The following is a 17,882-nucleotide window of genomic DNA, read 5'->3' on the forward strand; positions in this document are numbered from 1 at the left end:
CCCAAGGGGGGAGGCTAGAGCTGGGGGAGGCTACAGCCGTGGGAGAGAGATCCACTTCCGGGGCCGTGGGTTGAGAGCCCCAGAAGGGAGGGACGGGCAAGTCTGGGCAGCTCCACCACCTCCCATGGCTGCTCAGACCGGTCGGGGGCGGGGTGGGAGGGGATGCGTCACCCTTGAGATGGAGAACGCCCGAGGTCGGCCCCAGCAGGCCCTGCCCAGTGAGCCTGGAGTGGGCCCAGGCCCCCTGGGGGAGGCCGTGGGGCAGGAGGAGTCCTAGACTCCTGTTCTGGGGGCCCAGGGAGTCCTGTGTGGCTGCCCTCCAGCTCTGGGTTCAGGGACACACCTTGGGCTGGTTACTTACACCTGTGTGGCGCTTCCCTGGGGTGGCAGGGCAGGTAGGGGTGTGACTTAGGCTGCTTAGAGCGGTGGGGCACTGGGGTCTCCCTTGGGCCGGATCTCTGGCCGTTCTCCTGCCTCTTGACTGACTCACTAACCAGCAGCTGGCGGAGGCACCACTCCCCTCCAAGCCCCTCGGACAGCCCAGCCCTCACCCCCACGTCCCCACCCAACTTGGATGTGGCACCTGTTAGTCCGTTCCGCAGGCGAAGGATCCCATAGGGGAGGGGTCCCACAGGTGAGGAGCCCAAGGCCAGAGATGCAAGGAGCCGTCTGGGATGCTGCCTCTGCCGCGTGGGCTCCCAGGGTCCGTGTAGGCATGTGTGCAGCCACCCACCCAGCGGCCCCTGTAGGGGCCACGCTGCGAGGCAGAGCTGGCAGCTGGGGCAGCGTGCAGGAAACCCAGGGGCCTGGCCTCAGCCCAGGTGAGTAGAGCAGAAGAGATTGGACTGGAAGGCACTGGCGTGGGCCGGCAGCCTGGGGACGGGGCCATATGGCACGAGCCCCTCTCCCCCAGCACAGCTTGCTTGCAGGCACTTGAGCCGTCCCAGGACCCGGGCCATTCTGGGAACATCGTGATGTCCTGTTCCCTGCCTTGAACTTGCATCCTGGGGGCCGGAGCTGGTGAAGCCCTGGGACCAGGGGAGTGAACTGGTGGGGACAGGCCGTGGCCTCAGTGCCCTCCCACATGGCCCCTTCTCTGGTCTGGGCAGATCCGCGCTGAGGTGCCAGGTCCTCTGGTCCTCCTTCTGTGTCCTTCTTACTCACGTCAGGCCTCAGTCCTTTCTGCTGCAGCAACAGGCAGCAGCCTCCTGCCTTGGCTTCCTGGGTGGGGGGAATACGCTTTTCTTCCCTGCTGAGGAGTCTCTTGGGCCCAGAGCCTGCCCTGGACCAGGGTGTGGGGAAAGCAGTCAGGGGAGGAGGTGAGCTATCAGACCTGCCAGAACTCAACCCAGGCTGGTCTCCCAGGTGAGCTGGATGCAGGTTCACTGGGGGCCAGTCCCTAGTTGGCAGTGGGGGCTGGGCAGAGTCCCTCCCCCTGAGGCTAATGGCTGTTTGTGTTTGGGGTGGGGTGGGGTGGGTGGGGCCTCTAAATGTCTTTGGTCTCAAATTACAGGCTGGACCAGTGGTTGGTGGCCTGTAATTGGTGGGGGGCACTGGGGTGCATGGGGGCTGGGGGAAGCACTGTTGCTTCCCTTTTTCTCTCCAGGCCACATGTGGTCCCTTCATGGTTTTCCCTTCCGTGATTTCACATCCTCTGATGGGCTCCTGCTTCCCTCTGTCCCTGGGGCTTTGAGGACCTCGTTGCCCCTGCTGACCAGGCAAGAACCCTGCCCTTTCCTGGGCCCCCGAGCCAGACCGGGGCACAGCTGCTCCCAGCCCTTCCCTCCCATCCGGCAGGGCTTCTGAAGGGTGGGGCAGGGCCTCTGCTGTCCTGCCCCCAGTGCCTACCCCTGTGGTATTCACGAACCTGTGACAGTGACTGGACCCAGAACCCCAGACGGAGCCCGTGGTGGCCAGGGGCACACCTGTCGGTCTGCCCCTCCAGTCACAGGGAGGAGCCCAGGGCTGGCCCCCCACCTGGAGCTGGGGTGCTATTTCCCACGCTTTGTCACTCTTTGGTCCCCCATCTGCAGCTCAGCGCCCCCTTCACACGGAGAGTGGCTCCCCCGGCACTGCTCCCACCGTGACTGGCAGCTTTCCGCCCTGTGGGCTGGCCGCTGGCCCACCCGAGTGCCTGGTGCCCCTGTGCACTAGGCGGAGGAGGTGCTCTCCTGGGCTGGGGGTGGGGCATCTGGGAAGAGGGCTCAGCTTGGTTCCTCCGTCCTCAGCCCCTAAGATCACGTGATTTCTGAAACCTGGCAGTTCTCCATCCTGGTGCCAGGTGAGTCCTGGCCTGGGGACCATGGGAGCAAGAGTGAGGCCTTTGGGTGCAGCCTGGATTCTGACCCCAGCGCTGGCATCAGCCCTGCCCTGCACTCGTCCCTTCCGGATGTGGAGACCAGAGCCCTCGGTGCAGTTGGCCGGCAGTTCCCATGGGGGGTTCTGGGAGGAGGGGCACCGTGTCGAGCTCAGATCTCGAGCTCAGATCTCTGTGACGCTGCTCTCGCTGGACCCCCTCCACAGGAAGAGCAAGAAAGAGGAAAAAGGTTTGATGTCAGCCCTGCAGAAGGCCACCTGTGTCAACACAGAGTCTGGGCAGGGGCGTCTGCTCCCGAGGCAGGGACAGTTCCGGCTGCTGGCCTTCTCCTCTGGGCCCCCTGAGCCAGCATGCCACCTGTGCAGGGCATGGGCCCTGGGTTGATTGGGGCTTTTCTGGGGGGTGCCATCAGCTCCCCTCCAGGCACCCTGCCTGGCGCCAAGTTGGTGGCTGAAGGCTGAGGCGGCTCCTTGGCCACAGCCGGACGTGCAGCGTGGGTGACAGTGGGAAGAGGATGACTGGCTTGGTGCCCACCTGGGTCCTTGAGTGCTGGAGGGGGGGGGTGCTGGAGGGGTCTGGGGACAGCCCTGATAGGTTAGGGAGCATGGGTCTGTCTTGGGGTACAAGGGGGCCTGTGGCACGAGCGGCAGGATTAGGGTGGCTAGGGGGTGTGGACCCGGCCATGGGAGGTAAGCTCCCGGACCATTAAGAGGTGTGGGCTCTGGGCCTGAATGTGGATTCTAGCCCCCAGCCCCAGCCCAGGGCGTCCTCAGAGCAGGGGGGCCTACTTTGGAGAAGGGCCAGGGCCCAGGACACTGCCGCAGCGAGGCTGCTGCCCTCCCCAGGGAAGGTGGCTGCTGTCCCGCTCGCACCCAGTGGTGGGACCAGAGCTGGGTGAGTTGGCAGGGGCGAGGGCAGGTGGTGGGAGGGAGAGGCCCCAGCGCAGCCCACCTGCTCCCTCTGAGCCTTGGAGTTGCTCCCCCAGACTGGCCAGGGGACATGAGGGGCTGGGCCTCCCCCCATCTTGGCATCGGTCCTGATTCGGGGGCCACCGTGAGCCGTCTCAGGACCCGGGGAAGGATGTCAGGAGGGGGGATGGGAGGCCAAGGAGGAGCAAGAGGGGGAGACCCAGGCAGGAGACCCAGCCACACTTCCTGCAGGTGGCCCCTGGCCCTGCCCCTGTGTGTGACAGCTCCTTGCTGAACTGAGTGAGCCACTGAGGGGGTGGGTGCTGGGCCTGGCCCCGGGGAGCTGTGGGCTACTTCCTGGGTGTGTGGTCACAGGGAGGCCGGGTGCCCGCCTCCCCCCATGCAGTCCTGGCCACCTCGCTGCCCCCTGACCCCTGCACCATTGTCCCACTCACCACTCTGCCTTACCCTGAGCTGGGGTATTTCCTCGCTGGAAACTCCCAGTCCCTCTGCCCTTCTAAAGCCTAACCCTAACCCTGACCACTGCCCCACCCTGAGCCTGCACTCCTCCAGACCCTACCCAGCCCCCCAAGCACCCTGCACCTCACCAGGCCCCGACCCTGCCTGGACAGAGACCGGGCCAGCGGCCTGGAGCCATCCCCCCGCGCAGATGGCCCTGGCCCACCTTTCCCACACAGGTCCCTCGAGGCCAGCTCCAGGCCTGCCCAGCTCCTCCAGGCCCCTGGGCCCTTCTGGGCGTGCTGGGCAGATGCAGTGCTGGGGCTGCCCGAGGCTCACCCAGCCCAGGTGCTCGGGTCTGGGGTTCTTCGTCCCAGAAACACTCTGGGCCTGGGGCAGACGTGTGTGCCTGCACATGTGTGCTCACGTGTGTGAGTGGTGGCTGGCATGCCAGCTGGGCACAGCGCCTCAGGCAACTTGTGGGGTTCGGCTGTGATGGAGGAGGGGGGTCGGGGTGACCGCTGAGACGCTGACAGACTGACTGGGAGATTACAGGTCTGGCTGGCTCCTTGCTCGCTCGGGCCCTCACCCGTCCGCCCCCATGCCCCACGCCTGCCTCCTGCACACGGCCTGGGAAAGGAAGGGGGCTCCAGGCGGGCAGCATCCAGCCAGCTGTGGGAGGTGAGCCTGGAAAGGGGAGGTGAGTGCGGGCAGCTCAGCGGTGGGCGCTGGCAGGCGGGGGCCGACCTCAGAACCAGTGGCTGCTGCCTGCGTGGAGCCCGACGCCCCCAGCACTGCTCCCAGCCTCTCCCGGCTGGGACTGGGGGACGGGGGCGCGGCTCCTCGTCCAGGAGCCCCTCTGGTGCTTGGGCGGCTGGGCCGCTCCCGTTGGCCTCATCTGTGCTCCTGACGCCCTGCAGTGCCCGCCCTCTCTCAGCCGGCCCCAGCCCACATCTGGCCTCTCCCAGTATCTCACCCTGTCTTCCTGTCCCTCTCAGCCTGACCGTGACAGGCTGTCCACTGGAGAGGTGGTCTCTGGAGGATGTCTACACTTAGGCGCCTGAGTGCCAGCCCCGTTCATCTGTTCACCGGGTGTTGGCTGCGGCCGCTGTGTGCCAGGGCCGACAAGCTGCTGGGAGCTCCACGGGGGCTCCCGGACCCTGGAGGGTGGAGACTTGTCCCTCTGTCCCCAGCACACAGCACCGTCGTGGGGCACACAGGAAGCGCTTGGGGGCTTCGGGCTGAGCAGCTGGGGCAGGTCAGCGGGCCCCTTTGGGGGGTCCCCACGAGCATGGGGAAGTCGATGGAGGCGTTAAGCTGCAGGGTGTTCTGACGGGAAGGACTGCTCTGCAGAGGAGGGACATGGGCGAGCCTGGGGGGGATCAGAAAGGGGGCCCAAACTGAGTCCAGGTGGGACACAGTGGTGGCTGGGACTCAGGGGGGCGGCCAGGAGGAGAGGTGGGTCTTGCATCATGGTGGGGCGTCTGGGCGCCAGAACCTACTGAATCCCACCTTCTGTCCTGAGTGTCTGGGAGGCCCGGGAGGCTGTGGGCTGCTGGCGGCGCCCGGGCAGGTGTTCTTGAGGGACCGTAATCGACTGAAACCAAGTCGTCCTAAGCCGTCTCTCCACGAGGCTGGGCACTGCATGGTGAGGCAGTGACTGGGACCGGAGAGGGGCCCGACTGCCAACAGCGTGGGGCTCCCAGTCTGGGCCAGCGCCCACACGGCGGGGTCTGCAGTCATGGGGGCGTGCGAGGCTGCGGCTGCGGCACACACCCTGGGGCTTTGCCGGGGGAGCCCCTGAGACGCCTGAGGGCTAGGGCTGGATGCAGAGACACCGGTCACGGTGACCTCGGGTATCAGGGTATCAGACGGAGCGGCTGAGAGGCGGCCTGGGTGCACAGGGCGGGAAGGGGTGGGAGGCTATGGACTTGGCTGGGGGGAGGCCCATGGGATCGGGGGGGCGGGCCCGGAGACCCCAAAGGCAGGTGGCAGAGAGAGCCCTGGGTTTTCTCTGCGCCCACTCCTCCTTGGCCTGGGGTCTTGGGCCTTTGGCCTTCTCGCGGCCACCAGGCAGGGGTGATTTTCGTGCTGGGACCCGGAGCCCAGGCTGCAGGGGGAGGCTGATTAGCCTCCCCGGCCCTGGCGGGGATGGGCACTCTGGCCCACAGCCTCTGCTGGTTGACGGAGGAACCGGGCTGTGAGCCGGGCTGGTGGGGAGGTGACACCCTATACCTGGGAGGGGTCCTGTGGGAGGCTCTCCCAGCGCTGACGCAAGGCTCAGGCTAGACGTCAGGCTGTCCCTAGAGCCCGGCCCCACCCATGCCTGCTCCTAGGTGGCTGTGCGGGGAGCTCGGCCTTTGCCCGGTGAGTCTGGCGGGATGGGGGTTGGGAGCCATGCCGGCTGCGGCTGGGGCCTCGGCGGATCACTGGCCGACCGCGGAGCGGGGGGCCTGGCCACCGCGCCTTTCCCAGCCAGAGGACAGCCTGACGCCCCGCGAGGCTCCTTGGGGACGGGTCCCCGGGCCCACGTGGCCGCCGCCCTCACGGCGACCGGAGGTCAGGCTCCCGCCGACCGTGCGCCCTGGGTCCCCTGGGAGGCTCGTCAGAGGCCCACTTGTTCCCCCCGGGGGCGCGGGGTGCGGGCGGGGCTTCCGGAGGGGTCGTCCGCCGGAGCCGCGCCGCCACCTGGTCGCCTGGGGTTAGGAGGCCAGGGCGGCCCTCCCCGTCGGGGGACCTTCCCACCTCCCGGGCTGAACTCAGACCCGGGGCCCCAGGCGGGCGCGGTGGGACCGCGGGGGCTCCCTCTCGCCCTGGCCCGGGGGCCCCGACGCTCCCCCCGGTCCCATTCGCGCCCCTCCCTCGCACTTGTTTTGAAAACGGCGGAGGCGGAGGCTCGGATTTGCCGGCGTCTCGCCTGTTTAGTTTCCTCTGATTTGTTTCGCGCTCCCGGCTAATTGCAGATTTGCATTTTCGCCTCGAGAACGGAGCGGAGGCCGGTCCCCTGCAGCCAGCTGCCGGGCGGGGGAGGGGCGGCGCCCGAGGCGGGACAGCCACCCTCGCTGCCTCCTGGCCTGGCCCCGGGGCGACGCGGCCCCCACCCTCTCCGCCGGGTGTTGGCGCCTCCACCCCCGCGTTGGGGATCCGTAGTGCCCTCCACACGGTGCTAAGACTCCCCCCGCCCCAACATCTCAGGGTGTCCCTGCCTTGCGCTTGAGCCTTTGCCTGAATCGTCCGTTTCTCCGTGTCTGCCCGAGCCTGAGTCCCCATCCTGGTCTCTGGGTCCCCCTCCTGAGCCCACAGGCTGCCAAGGGCCTCCACAGACCTGGCTGCTGTGCATCGTTTTGACTTCAGCTTTCAGAAATTGCTCAGTCTGTGTTTGCTTGAAAATAGTGACAGGGAGGTCTAGCCGGCATCCCAGGGCCCTCCCCCCGGGGGGCCAGGACGACGCGAGGGGGACCCTGACAGCCCTGGCCTGGCCTGGAGTGAGGACCCTGCCCTTCCCCAGTGGGCACCTCTTGTTTACCTTTTCCTGGTGTGGGGGGCAGCTACTGCTTAGAAGAAAGGACTCCGAGGAGGGGGAGCCTCAGGGGACCCAGTGGCCGAGGCTCCTTCCTACTGCTTCCCACTCCTGTGGACGTGCGAGGAGAGGCCTGGACCGCCCGCAGCCCGGTCCCCATCAGCACCCTGGCTGGGGGAGGACACACCACCGTGTGCGTGAGGCTGAGGGACCAGCTGTAGGAGCATATGTACTTTCAACTTCCTCTGCTGTGTGTCACCCCCTTGCCGGTTCACTGGACTGAGACCCACCTACGGTCTCAGATCCTGTGTTCAGACCTTGCTCACCAGTGAAGACCATAGACCACAGCGGAGGAGTGACGGTCCTGCAGGGCCAGGTCAGGATGGGCGTCTCAGGCTTCTGAGGGATGGGCAGGAGTTTCCCAGGGGGAACAGCAAAAGCAGAGACATGGCGACATCATGGCATCACCCCGAGTTCCTCCTCCACTGAGAGGACAACCGAAGGATTTCTGCACACGGATTCACTTACACCTCGCGGCAGCCCACTTGGGTTGGTGCTGTTATTACCCCCATGTCACACCCGGGAAATTGAGGCACAGTGTAAGTTTGTAAAGAGCCCACATAAGCCAGGTAGAAAGAGACAGACCTGGGGTTTGAACCCAATAGTGTGGCTCCAGAGCTCAGGCCCTGAGGCCCCTCTGGGCAGCAGCATTGGGTGTGTGATTGTGGGGTGGGGGGACACCCATGGCCTCAGGGACCTGTAGGTGTTCAGGAGAGTGGCCTTCATCTGAGCTAGAAGGAATGACCCTCGAGAGCAGAGGCAGGATGGACACGCTGGGGCAGCTGGGGGCCAGGACAAGGTGGCTGAGGCCGGGTTAGCGAAGGGGAGGGGGAGGGGGAGGGGGAGGGGATCAAGTTTCATTCTGGAGGAAGTGCTGGCTGGAGGAGCCTGATGGGAGGAGAAACTGGAGGGTCTGAGAGGTGGGTCCACCCCAGTGGGTCACTTGGGGCAGGTCTGTCATGGGGTGAGGTGGTGGCTGTGGAGGCTGGGTGTGTGGGCTCAGGAAGAGGGTGTCCCTTGGAAGAGGCTAGCCTCCCTTGGCGACACCTGCAGCACGCACACCCCCGGCCAGGGAGGGACCTGGGCCAGTGGAGGGCGGTGCACAGGGCACATGGAGGCCAGAGTGATGTCCCTTCAGGGTGGCAGGTCTGCATGCCCTGTGCCCTCGTGTGCTGTGGACCCCGAGCTCAGCCTCCACCTGGACTGGATGCAGCCTCGAGGCCAGGCCCGGTCCGGATTTCTCATGCGGCTCCATCATCCTGACGCCCTGTGGTTTGGCCCCTGAGTTTGCCCCCTTCACAAAGGCTGTGTTGTCGAGTGCCTAGAGCAAAACACACCCCTCACCCTCACACCTGGAGCCCTGAGCCCCTCTTCCCGGGTTAACCCTTCACTGCTCAGCCAGGGGCTGAGGGCACCAGAGGGATTTCCTGCCTGGGTGCGCAAGTGTGGCACCCACCTCCCCGCAGGCCTTGCCCCTGCTGGTCTCCTTTGGACCTGCCGTGGGTCCTCCCAGGCCTGGGCCCTACTCGCAATGTTGTTCCCCACGTCGGGGGAGTGCCTGGGGGGGTACAGGGGGAGCAGGGCCTGACCCTGGTGGAGGAGGTGTAGGGGGCACGCTGCTGGGGAGGGCAGCCAGGCAGGGAGGCAGGGAGCCAGTGGGCCATGGCCGAGGAGACCTGGGATAGGCCCGGAGAGATGGTTGGGGGGTGGTCACTGAGAGCCTGGAAAGCCGTGTCCTGAGGCAGAGTGGAGCTGGAGGGGGGATGATTATTATTATTACACATACCTCTTTTTACTTAGACAAGTAGTACGTAAATACATTCTTCTAAAATTTTTTTCCAAAACTGGCAAATGAAGTTGCTTTGCTGTCCCAGCCCCCTCCTCCCTGCCTGGCGCCGCCCCCCCCCGCCCCCCCCCCCCCCCCCCCCCCCCCGCTTCACCTTGACTTTCAGTTTGGATGAAGGCTTGTAGAACTTCTCAGTTAAACCATGTGTCTGTATCAACACCCACGTGTGGCGATACCTGGAGTTCTGCACCACAGCCGTCCCCAACAGGTCTGGGCTCCGTTGGGTCAGCATGGCCCACCCACCTTCATCAGCACCATGGTTTTTCAGGGTCCTCTGGTTTCATGCTGGGTGGTTGCCAAATTTTCACTATAATGAACCGTGCTGAGAAGTATCCTTGGACTAGTCCTCCCTGTGGATACACATGGGTGTTTATCCAGGAGAGGATACAATAGCAAGTGTTGCTGAGTGCTACAGTGTAACAGGCTCTCCAGAGGCTTTTCGGGCAGGAATAATTTAGTTCTTACAAACCCCTGGGAGCTCACTATGACTGTCTCCACTTCACAGATGGGGAAATGAGGCTCAGAGAAGTTAAGTAATTTGCTCAAGGTCACACAGCTAGTAAGTAGAATTGCGGGGTCGTGTGTATGCATGTTTTTCAGAAAGCAAGTTTATTTATTTTTTTTTTTTTAAAGATTTTATTGATTGATTGCTTGCTATGTTGGGTCTTCGTTTCTGTGCTAGGGCTTTCTCTAGTTGCAGCAAGCGGGGGCCACTCTTCATCGCGGTGCGCGGGCCTCTCACTATCGTGGCCTCTCTTGTTGCAGAGCACAGGCTCAGACGCGCAGGCTCAGTAGTTGTGGCTCACGGGCCCAGCTGCTCCGCGGCATGTGGGATCCTCCCAGACCAGGGCTCGAACCCGTGTCCCCTGCATTAGCAGGCAGATTCTCAACCACTGTGCCACCAGGGAAGCCCCGCAAGTTTAATTTTAATCAAAGTAATACATTTACCTAGTTTAATAAGCAGACAGTACCAAGAGACTTAATGAGAAGCTGTTCACTACCCTTTTCTTCCTCTTTTTTTTCTTCCTTTTTTTTCTTCCTCCTGTTCAGCGCAGCTTGCAGAATCTTAGTTCCCCGACCAAGAATTGAACCCAGGCCCTCGGCAGTAAAAGTGCAGAGTCCTAACCACTGGACTGCCAGGGAATTCCCTCTGCCTGTTTTGAGCAGAGGCAAGAGGGGCGGTGTCAGGCATACACACCAAGTGGACATGTGTGCACTGGGGTGCTGGGCTAGGGGCTGGGAGGCCAGTGTCTGAGGGAGGGGCTGTGAGGGCGGGGTGGAGGAGGCTGGAGTTGAGGTTCTCCTGCTCCAGGGTGGCAGAGGCCAGCTGGGGTCCCATGGGCTGTTCCTCGCCCCCCCAGATGTGGAGCAGAGGAGAGATGAGGCAGGGGCCAGGCTTGTGGTGAGACCACTGTCTCTCCTTTGCTTCCTAGAGGATCTCCATGCTGGCCTGGAGCAGAGACTGAGCTGGACCACTGGAGCCTGGGTGAGTGAGGGCTGGGCACCAGCAGGGGAAGGCAGGGGGGCCACAGCCACGCAGTGAAGGCGTGGGGTGTCCCCAAGGCTCTGGTCCGGCCGGGCGCGGTGTGCAAACGTCTGCCCGACCCCAGGTGCCCTAGCTGTGGGGGCCGCTGCCAGGCCCCCCGGTTCTCTGATGGGGGGGCCAGGATTTGCTTGGGAGGGGTGGGCTCTGCTGCAAGACTGGGGCGGTGTTTGGGCGCTGACTGCAGTGCTGGAATCTGGAACGTTAGGGCTGGAATTTGGGCTGGGGGAGGGGGCGCCTGTCCAGACGCCTTCCTGGCCAGCAGCGGGCTGGAGTTTGTGCGACTTCTTGGAAGTGCACCTCCGGGCTTTGGCCAGGAAGAGGCGTCTGATGCCCCTGAGGAAATCCCCGCTGGCCTGGTGAGCAAGCGGGGGTCCCAGGCTGCCTTCAAAACAGGAAGCGCCCGTTCCAGGAACGCCAGCCGCAGGAAGCTTTGCCGGCTGTGCCTGGCACCTCCCGCGAGGCCGGCCTGAGCACTGCCTCTGGTCAGGTGGTTCACCCTTTGCCCCTGTGGGCCTGGCCAGGCAGGTCACCTGAGGCTTTGTTTGTCCAGGAAGTGGAGGGAGCTGCTGCCTATCATTGTCACCCAAGTCCCTCCTGCCAGACCGCGTGACCTGGGCTCAGCGTGAGGGGCCCTTGGAATCCTCGGACTTGAGGCTCACTCTGCCCACCACCCAGAGGGGTCCTGGGGCAGGGAGCCCAGGTCTGGCCCTGGCCTGCTTGAGGCGGGGCGGGGCAGGGGCAGCAGCACAGTATCTGGGCCAGTCAAGACCTGGTCCCGCTCCGTGACCGCGCACGTGGCTTTCACGGGGCACTTCTGGTGTGCCAGCCCTGGGGGCCCCTGGGGCCGAGGACAGGGCTGGGCTTCTGCCCCAGGGGCTCAGTCAGGTGGACCTTAACCAGAGGGAGACCAGAGCATTCTTTTTTATGCACTGTGACCCTTCCACCTCCTGGGTCCTGTCGCGTCTGTGAGCTCAGGACTGAGGCAGGGCTCAGGGTCACAGCAGAGCTCTTTCAGAAGGGGAGGGGGCGCCCCAGGAGTTCCCCCGCTTGGTCGGTTCTGGATTCAAGTCCTAGGCGCGCTGCCGGCCGGCAGAGAGGCCTGGACACGGGTCCATCGGGGACCAGGGGGCCTGCTTCCAGGGGTGGCCTGGGCTCGGGCGGCTCCAGCTCCGGCCGCGGCTCCGCCCCCGCCCGCCCGTCTGTCCGCGCCCGCAGGTCCGCCCCCGCCCGCCCGCTCCCTCCCTGGGCTCCGGGAACATTCCATTCATTCCCCGCTTGCCGCGGCGGCCCTTGGCCGGAGCCGCAGCCGCCGCCAAAGCCGAGCGGGACCAGGGTCGCGGCGGGGACTCGGGTGAGCGGGGCCGGGGCGGGGGGGGGAGGGTAGGGCCAGCCTGGGCTCGAGGCCGAGGGCCCTGGACGCCCCCCCGCCTCCGCGGCGCCGGGGAGCGAACTTTGGGCCGCGGCGGGCGAGCCAGCGAGCGCGGGGGCGGGGCGGCCGGGACGCTTGGGCGGCGGGGCCCTCCAGCCTTGCCCTTCCCCGCCCCCTCTCCCCGGGCCCTGAGCAAAGGTACCAGAGGGTGCCTGAGTGCCTGGGGCCTTTCCTGGCGCGCCCGGTTCTGTGCAGTCCTGGCGTCGCGGGCGTCCCAGCTCCAGCCTGGGGATCTTCTGAACTGCGCCCTCCTCTCCCCTAGACGGCCTCAGTTGCCCGCGGAGCCGAGCGGAGTCTGCGGTGGCAGGGGCCCGCCTCCGCCCAGGATCTGCCCAGCCTGCGCACGGTCCTGTGAACTCTTCCTGTCTTTGACCAAAGGCACCATCTCCTCCCCAACCTGATCACCTCGTCTTGGTGCGGCCTGGGGTCACCCTGTCTCCTCATTCCACCGCCTTCTCTTAGGCCATTTTCACCTCGTTCCCAGGTCCCTACTGTCTCCTGGACACTGTCAAGCCAGCCTGTGGGTGGCTCCTCTCCCAGCAGCTTGTGAGGAGGCCTGTGGGGTCCCCAGGGGCCCGGCAGGAACTGAGCACTCCAGAGCAAGGGGCTTCTGTGCTTCAGTGCACAGCTGAGGGGCACCTTCCCCAGTCCTGAGACTTGCCCCTGCCAGTGCCCTGTGGTGATTCTGGGGTGCAGAGGGCTTTGTCACTTGGTTGCTTCTTGGTTACGCTTCCTCGAGGGGCTTGAGGAATGTTGTGGAGACTCAGAACAGAGGGATGCGGTGGGGGATGGAGAAGAGCCACAGCCTGGCCGGGGGGCTTCCTAGTGGCTCAGGCAAAGAAGGAAGCTGGCTTGATGTGAGAATCACAGGGTTCATGAGAAGAAGCCACCCTATTCCAGTCAACACAGCTTTGCGCAAAACCAGTGCCCCCAAAGAAACGTCTCCCCTGGCCATGGAGCAGAGCAGACAGCCTTCTGCCTTCCTGGAGGAGAAGGACGCAGAGCAGGGCAGGGCAGGCTGTCAAAGGGGCGCAGAAAAGTAATTGTTTCTTGAGGGAATGAGAGCATATCCAGGTGTTTGAGGTGGCCGTAGGGGGCATGTCAGCTCCTCTGTAGAGGTGCAGCGGGCCGTGGGGGGAGTCTGGGAGGCCAGGGCCTGAGCCCCTCATGACCCTCTGCCGTTGGGGTCAGTTTCCACTCGGCCACGTGGCATGGACAGCTGCCCTAAATGTCCTGCCGGGCACAGGCCCCCTCAGGGAAGGTTCCAGCGGGCCCAGGAGTGAGGGCTCACGCACAGATTGTGAGAGGGTGGCCGGTGGGGGTGGCGGCCAAGACCACTTCAGGGGATTCTGATCAGGGTCCCGAGGGCGGCGTTCGTGCTGGACCACCCCAAGGTGGGAGGGGCCTCCATGTTGGGGACCCTGAGCCCACCCTTGGCCTTAGCAGCTCGCCCCCGTACACCCAGAGACACGCACAGGCGCGCACACATACGCAGGGACGTGTGTGTGCTCGGACGGACACCCGCACCCTGACGTGGCCTGCCCTGGCCCTGCACGCAGCACCCCCCGCGGCCTCCGGGGTCCCCCCTCAGAGACCCGGTGGACCCCAGAACCCCCTCTCAGGACCTCCTCCGGCGTGCCTGCGTCCGAGGGTCTGCCCTGGGTGGGGCACAGGCAGGGCGGGTGGATTGCTGGGGCCCTTCCTGCTGGTTCAGCAGGGGAAGGGGGGTTGGAGGGAGGGTCCGGAAGGCTTGGGGAGGGGGTGGGGAGGCAGGCCCACCAGTGGCTCTGCTGTTTCCCGTCAGATTACACCGTGTGCCGAGAGTCAGGCATAGAACAGGCGTGTGGCCCACCTGTTTGCATGTTCAGGGCCTGTCGGTCAGCTTGGGTCTGTGCTCTGGAGAGTGTGGTCTGGGGGCGGTGCCTCCCAGACCACCTGGAGCTCTTGGGGTCATGGGATGTGAGGGTGGGCACACACGTGAGTGTCTGGGAGACTTTCTGGAAGAGGTGCTCTGTTGCCTTGGAGGTGGGCCTAAAGGTGCTTTGGGAACCTGGGGGCAGAGGCCAGGGCGCAGTCCTCTGGGGGCGGCCGCACCCAGGCCTGGAGCTGCAGTGCTGGTGGCCTAGCCTGTCAGCGGTTAGGTTACAGGTGCTCCTTCTTGAGGAGGGCCGGAGATGATCTCCTTGGAGATGAGAGTGGGTGTGTCTGGCCAGATGGGTGGGAAGGCAGGGAAGGGATCGGGGAGCTCAGGCGGGCTGGGCAGGGTCAGGCACCGGGGGCTTCCTGTGGGTGGGGTGGGTCCTCCAGGCTGGGGCTCCCCTGACCCTCCTCTCTTCCCACAGGGTGCCGGGGGCAATGGCGCTGCACCTCTGGACCCTGACCCTCCTGGGCCTGGTGGGCACAAGTGCGAGCCTGCGGTCCCGCAAGCTGGACTTCTTCCGCAGCGAAACGGAGCTGAACCACCTGGTGGTGGATGAGGTGTCGGGCGTGGTGTACGTGGGGGCGGTGAACGCGCTCTACCAGCTGAGCGCCGACCTGCAGCTGGAGCAGCGGGTGGCCACGGGCCCGGCCCTGGACAACCAGAAGTGCACGCCGCCCATCGAGGCGAGCCAGTGCCACGAGGCCGTGCAGACTGACAACGTCAACCAGCTGCTGCTGCTGAACCGGCCCCGGAACCGCCTCATCGAGTGCGGCAGCCTCTTCAAGGGCATCTGCGCCCTGCGCTCCCTGAGCAACATCTCCACGCTCCTCTTCTACGAGGACGGCAGCGGCGAGAAGTCCTTCGTGGCCAGCAACGACGAGAGCGTGGCCACTGTGGGGCTGGTGAGCACCGCGGGCGTGAGCGGCGAGCACGTGCTCTTTGTGGGCAAGGGCAACGGGCCCCATGACAACGGCATCATCGTGAGCACGCGCCTGCTGGACCGGACCGAGGGCAGGGAGGCCTTCGAGGCCTACACGGACCACGCCACCTACAAGGCCGGCTACCTGTCCACAAACACACAGCAGTTCGTGGCTGCCTTCGAGGACGGCCCCTACGTCTTCTTCGTCTTCAACCAGCAGGACAAGCACCCGGCCCGGAACCGCACGCTGCTGGCGCGTATGTGCAAGCACGACCCGTTCTACTACTCCTACCTGGAGGTGGACCTGCGCTGCCTGGGCCCCGGCGACACCCGGGTCCCCGCCTTCGGCACCTGCCTGGCGGCCTCCGTGGCCCGGTCAGGCGCCACTGGGGTGCTCTACACTGTCTTCAGCACAGATGGCCGGGGCGGCGGGGGGCCACGGGCGGGCCTCTGCCTGTTCCCGCTGGACGAGGTCCACAACAAGATGGAGGCCAACCGCGACGCCTGCTACACGGGCGCCCGGGACGCGGGCCGGGACACCTTCTACAAGCCCTTCCACGGCGAGATCCAGTGTGGTGGCCACGGGTCGGTACGTGGCCTCAGCACGTTCTCCCACGGGCTTAGACCACACGCGTGTGGGTCTGCGCGTGGCACTGCTTGCCGTGTCCATGTCCCACCTGCTTGTGAAGGCCGTGTGTGTGTGTGTGTGTGTGTGTGTGGTGTCCCTGCGGGCAGGTCAGCGTGAGATGTGGGTGCCACTTCTCCCAGGTGTCAGCCACGCTGGGCGTTGGGTTTTGGAGCAGTGAGCACGTGGGTAGGGGCCCTGCCTGCCTGGGCCGGTTCTGGGGGACGTGTGTAGGGCCACGAGTGCTGGGAGCCGTGGTGGGGAGAGGCCTCGGGCGGGTGTCTGCACCCACCGTTGACGCCATGGTCCATAGGGTGCCAGCGAGAGTTTCCCGTGTGGCTCGGAGCACCTGCCCTACCCGCTGGGCAGCCGAGACGGACTCTCAGCCATAGCCGTGCTGCACCGTGGAGGCCTGAACCTGACAGCTGTGACAGTGATGACCGAGAATGGCCACACCATCGCCTTCCTGGGCACCTCGGACGGCCGGGTCCTCAAGGTGAGGCCCAGGGCTGGGGCAGGGTGGTTTCCGGAGGGGTCCTCAGTGCACGAGGCCCCCTGCCCTCACCACGCACCTGCCCTCGTGCCCACAGGTGTACCTCGCTCCAGATGGCAGCTCTGCAGAGTATGGCTCTGTCCTTGTGGAGATCAACAAGAGAATCAAGAGGGACCTGGTGCTGGCCGCAGACCTGGCCAGTCTGTACGCCATGACCCAGGACAAGGTTGGCCTGTGGAGCCTGGGAGGAGGGGCCTTGGTGGTCCAGCCCCTAGAGACACGCAGAGCATGCTGGGAGGGGGGCCAGCTCGCATCTCCTTGGGTCCTGACAGTGTCTCTCGAGCACCTTTCCCGTCTTTGAAACCGTTTCTCTCTCTTCTGTGTCTCTGGCCTGGCCTTCGGCTCCTCCTGACCAGAGGGTCAGTGCTCTAAGTGGGCCTTCCCCAAGTGCAAACAGGGAGGCGAGGGGCCCCAGGCAGCTTCTGTGAGCTCAGACGGTGGGGGACATGGGCCCTGGGATCCTGCGCCACCCGATCCTGGGTCAGGTCCAGCCTCCCGGCCGGGTCCCACAGAGCCTGGCCCAGCAGCTGCTGCCTGGAGCCCTCACTGCCCAGCCTCGAGTTGTGTTGAGGCTTCTAAGGCTTAGGGGTAAAGGTAGGATCAAGCTGGCGATCCCAGGAAAGTCTGGCGTCTGAGCGAGGTCCTTTGTGGCTGCTGGCCTGACACCTGTGGTGGCCGTAGTCCCGCTCACTGCCCCGGTGCCCCCAGGTGTTCCGGCTCCCCGTGCAGGAGTGTGAGAGCTTTTCCACCTGCGCCCACTGCCGCAGCTCACAGGACCCCTACTGCGGCTGGTGCGTCGTCGAGGGACGGTGAGCACCTGGGAGTCTGGGGGGCTCGGCCCCAGCCTGGGTCTGGGGGTGCCGCCCCACCCTGAGGGCTGACGGGTGCCCCCTGCCCCCGCAGATGCACCAGGAGGGCCGAGTGCCCGCGGGCCGAAGAGAGTGGCCACTGGCTGTGGAGCCGCAGCGAGTCCTGCGTGGCCGTCACCGAGGCCCAGCCGCAGAACATGAGCCGCCGGGCCCAGGGAGAGGTGTGTGGTGAGGGTGGAGGCAGGGCCGCTGCTGGCCTGGGGCTGTGGGGACGTCAGGAGACCCGCGTAGTATCTTGCTCCTGGCCTGGACGGCGGTGCTGAGCCTGGGGACAGGGACCCCATCCTTTGTTGGGTCCCCTGGCCCCTTTGACCCAAGGGGCTCCTGAGAATCCAGGGCAGACCCAGGCCCTGTCCCAGGAGCGGCTTAGGTGACCACAGAGGGGCCCATTCAGATGAAATGGAGCCAGGTTCTAGAGGGTTCTCCAGGGGGCAGGGGTACACATACAGGAGGGCGGCCAGGGAACGGCCAGAGGACCGGGGCTCAGGGCGGGAGCGGGAGGTCGCCTGCACCCTGAGGCTGGGCAGAGGAGTCCTGCTGTGAGCTGAGTGGCCCTTCCGCAGGTGCACCTGACCGTCAGTCCGCTCCCGGCCCTGAGCAAGGAGGACAAGCTGCTGTGCCTCTTTGGTGAATCACCACCTCACGTGGCGAGCATGCAAGGGGGCGCCGTCGTCTGCAACTCCCCAAGCAGCATCCCCAGCACGCCGCCTGGCCAGGGTGAGGCCCCGCCCGAGCCTGTCCCCTGAGCATTCGGGGCCAGCGGAGGACGGCTCACTGGTGAAGGTGGGGGCCACGCGGTGACGTGGCTGGGACCTGGCAGGCGCTCTGGCCCAGATGCCCAGGAACCACGGCCCTCGGTGCCTGCAGGGACAGAGAGAGGGCCTGAGCCCTGGGGAGCGACACACAAGCC

At 65.4% G+C, this 17,882-nt stretch overlaps 1 protein-coding gene across 7 annotated transcripts in view; it reads left to right on the top strand.

Moving 5' to 3' along the window:
* PLXNB2 (plexin B2) overlaps positions 1 to 17,882 on the top strand; it is a 29,981-nt gene that overhangs the window by 1,720 nt on the left and 10,379 nt on the right. For 2 of the 7 annotated variants that reach the window (XM_061205606.1, XM_061205608.1), the window contains exons 2-9: positions 10,544 to 10,596; positions 12,348 to 12,499; positions 14,428 to 15,514; positions 15,864 to 16,046; positions 16,141 to 16,269; positions 16,812 to 16,912; positions 17,007 to 17,133; positions 17,536 to 17,689. In XM_061205606.1, the coding sequence (XP_061061589.1) occupies positions 14,441 to 15,514; positions 15,864 to 16,046; positions 16,141 to 16,269; positions 16,812 to 16,912; positions 17,007 to 17,133; positions 17,536 to 17,689 (1,768 nt within the window). In that variant the 5' untranslated portion in view covers positions 10,544 to 10,596; positions 12,348 to 12,499; positions 14,428 to 14,440. Of the gene's footprint in view, positions 1 to 9,615; positions 9,670 to 10,543; positions 10,597 to 11,904; positions 12,008 to 12,347; positions 12,500 to 14,427; positions 15,515 to 15,863; positions 16,047 to 16,140; positions 16,270 to 16,811; positions 16,913 to 17,006; positions 17,134 to 17,535; positions 17,690 to 17,882 lie in introns of those variants that run through there. The other 5 variants (XM_061205609.1, XM_061205612.1, XM_061205610.1 and 2 more) reach the window with 5 other exon arrangements.

Source organism: Eubalaena glacialis, chromosome 11 (assembly GCF_028564815.1).
Source record: "Eubalaena glacialis isolate mEubGla1 chromosome 11, mEubGla1.1.hap2.+ XY, whole genome shotgun sequence".
Lineage (NCBI taxonomy): Eukaryota > Metazoa > Chordata > Mammalia > Artiodactyla > Balaenidae > Eubalaena > Eubalaena glacialis.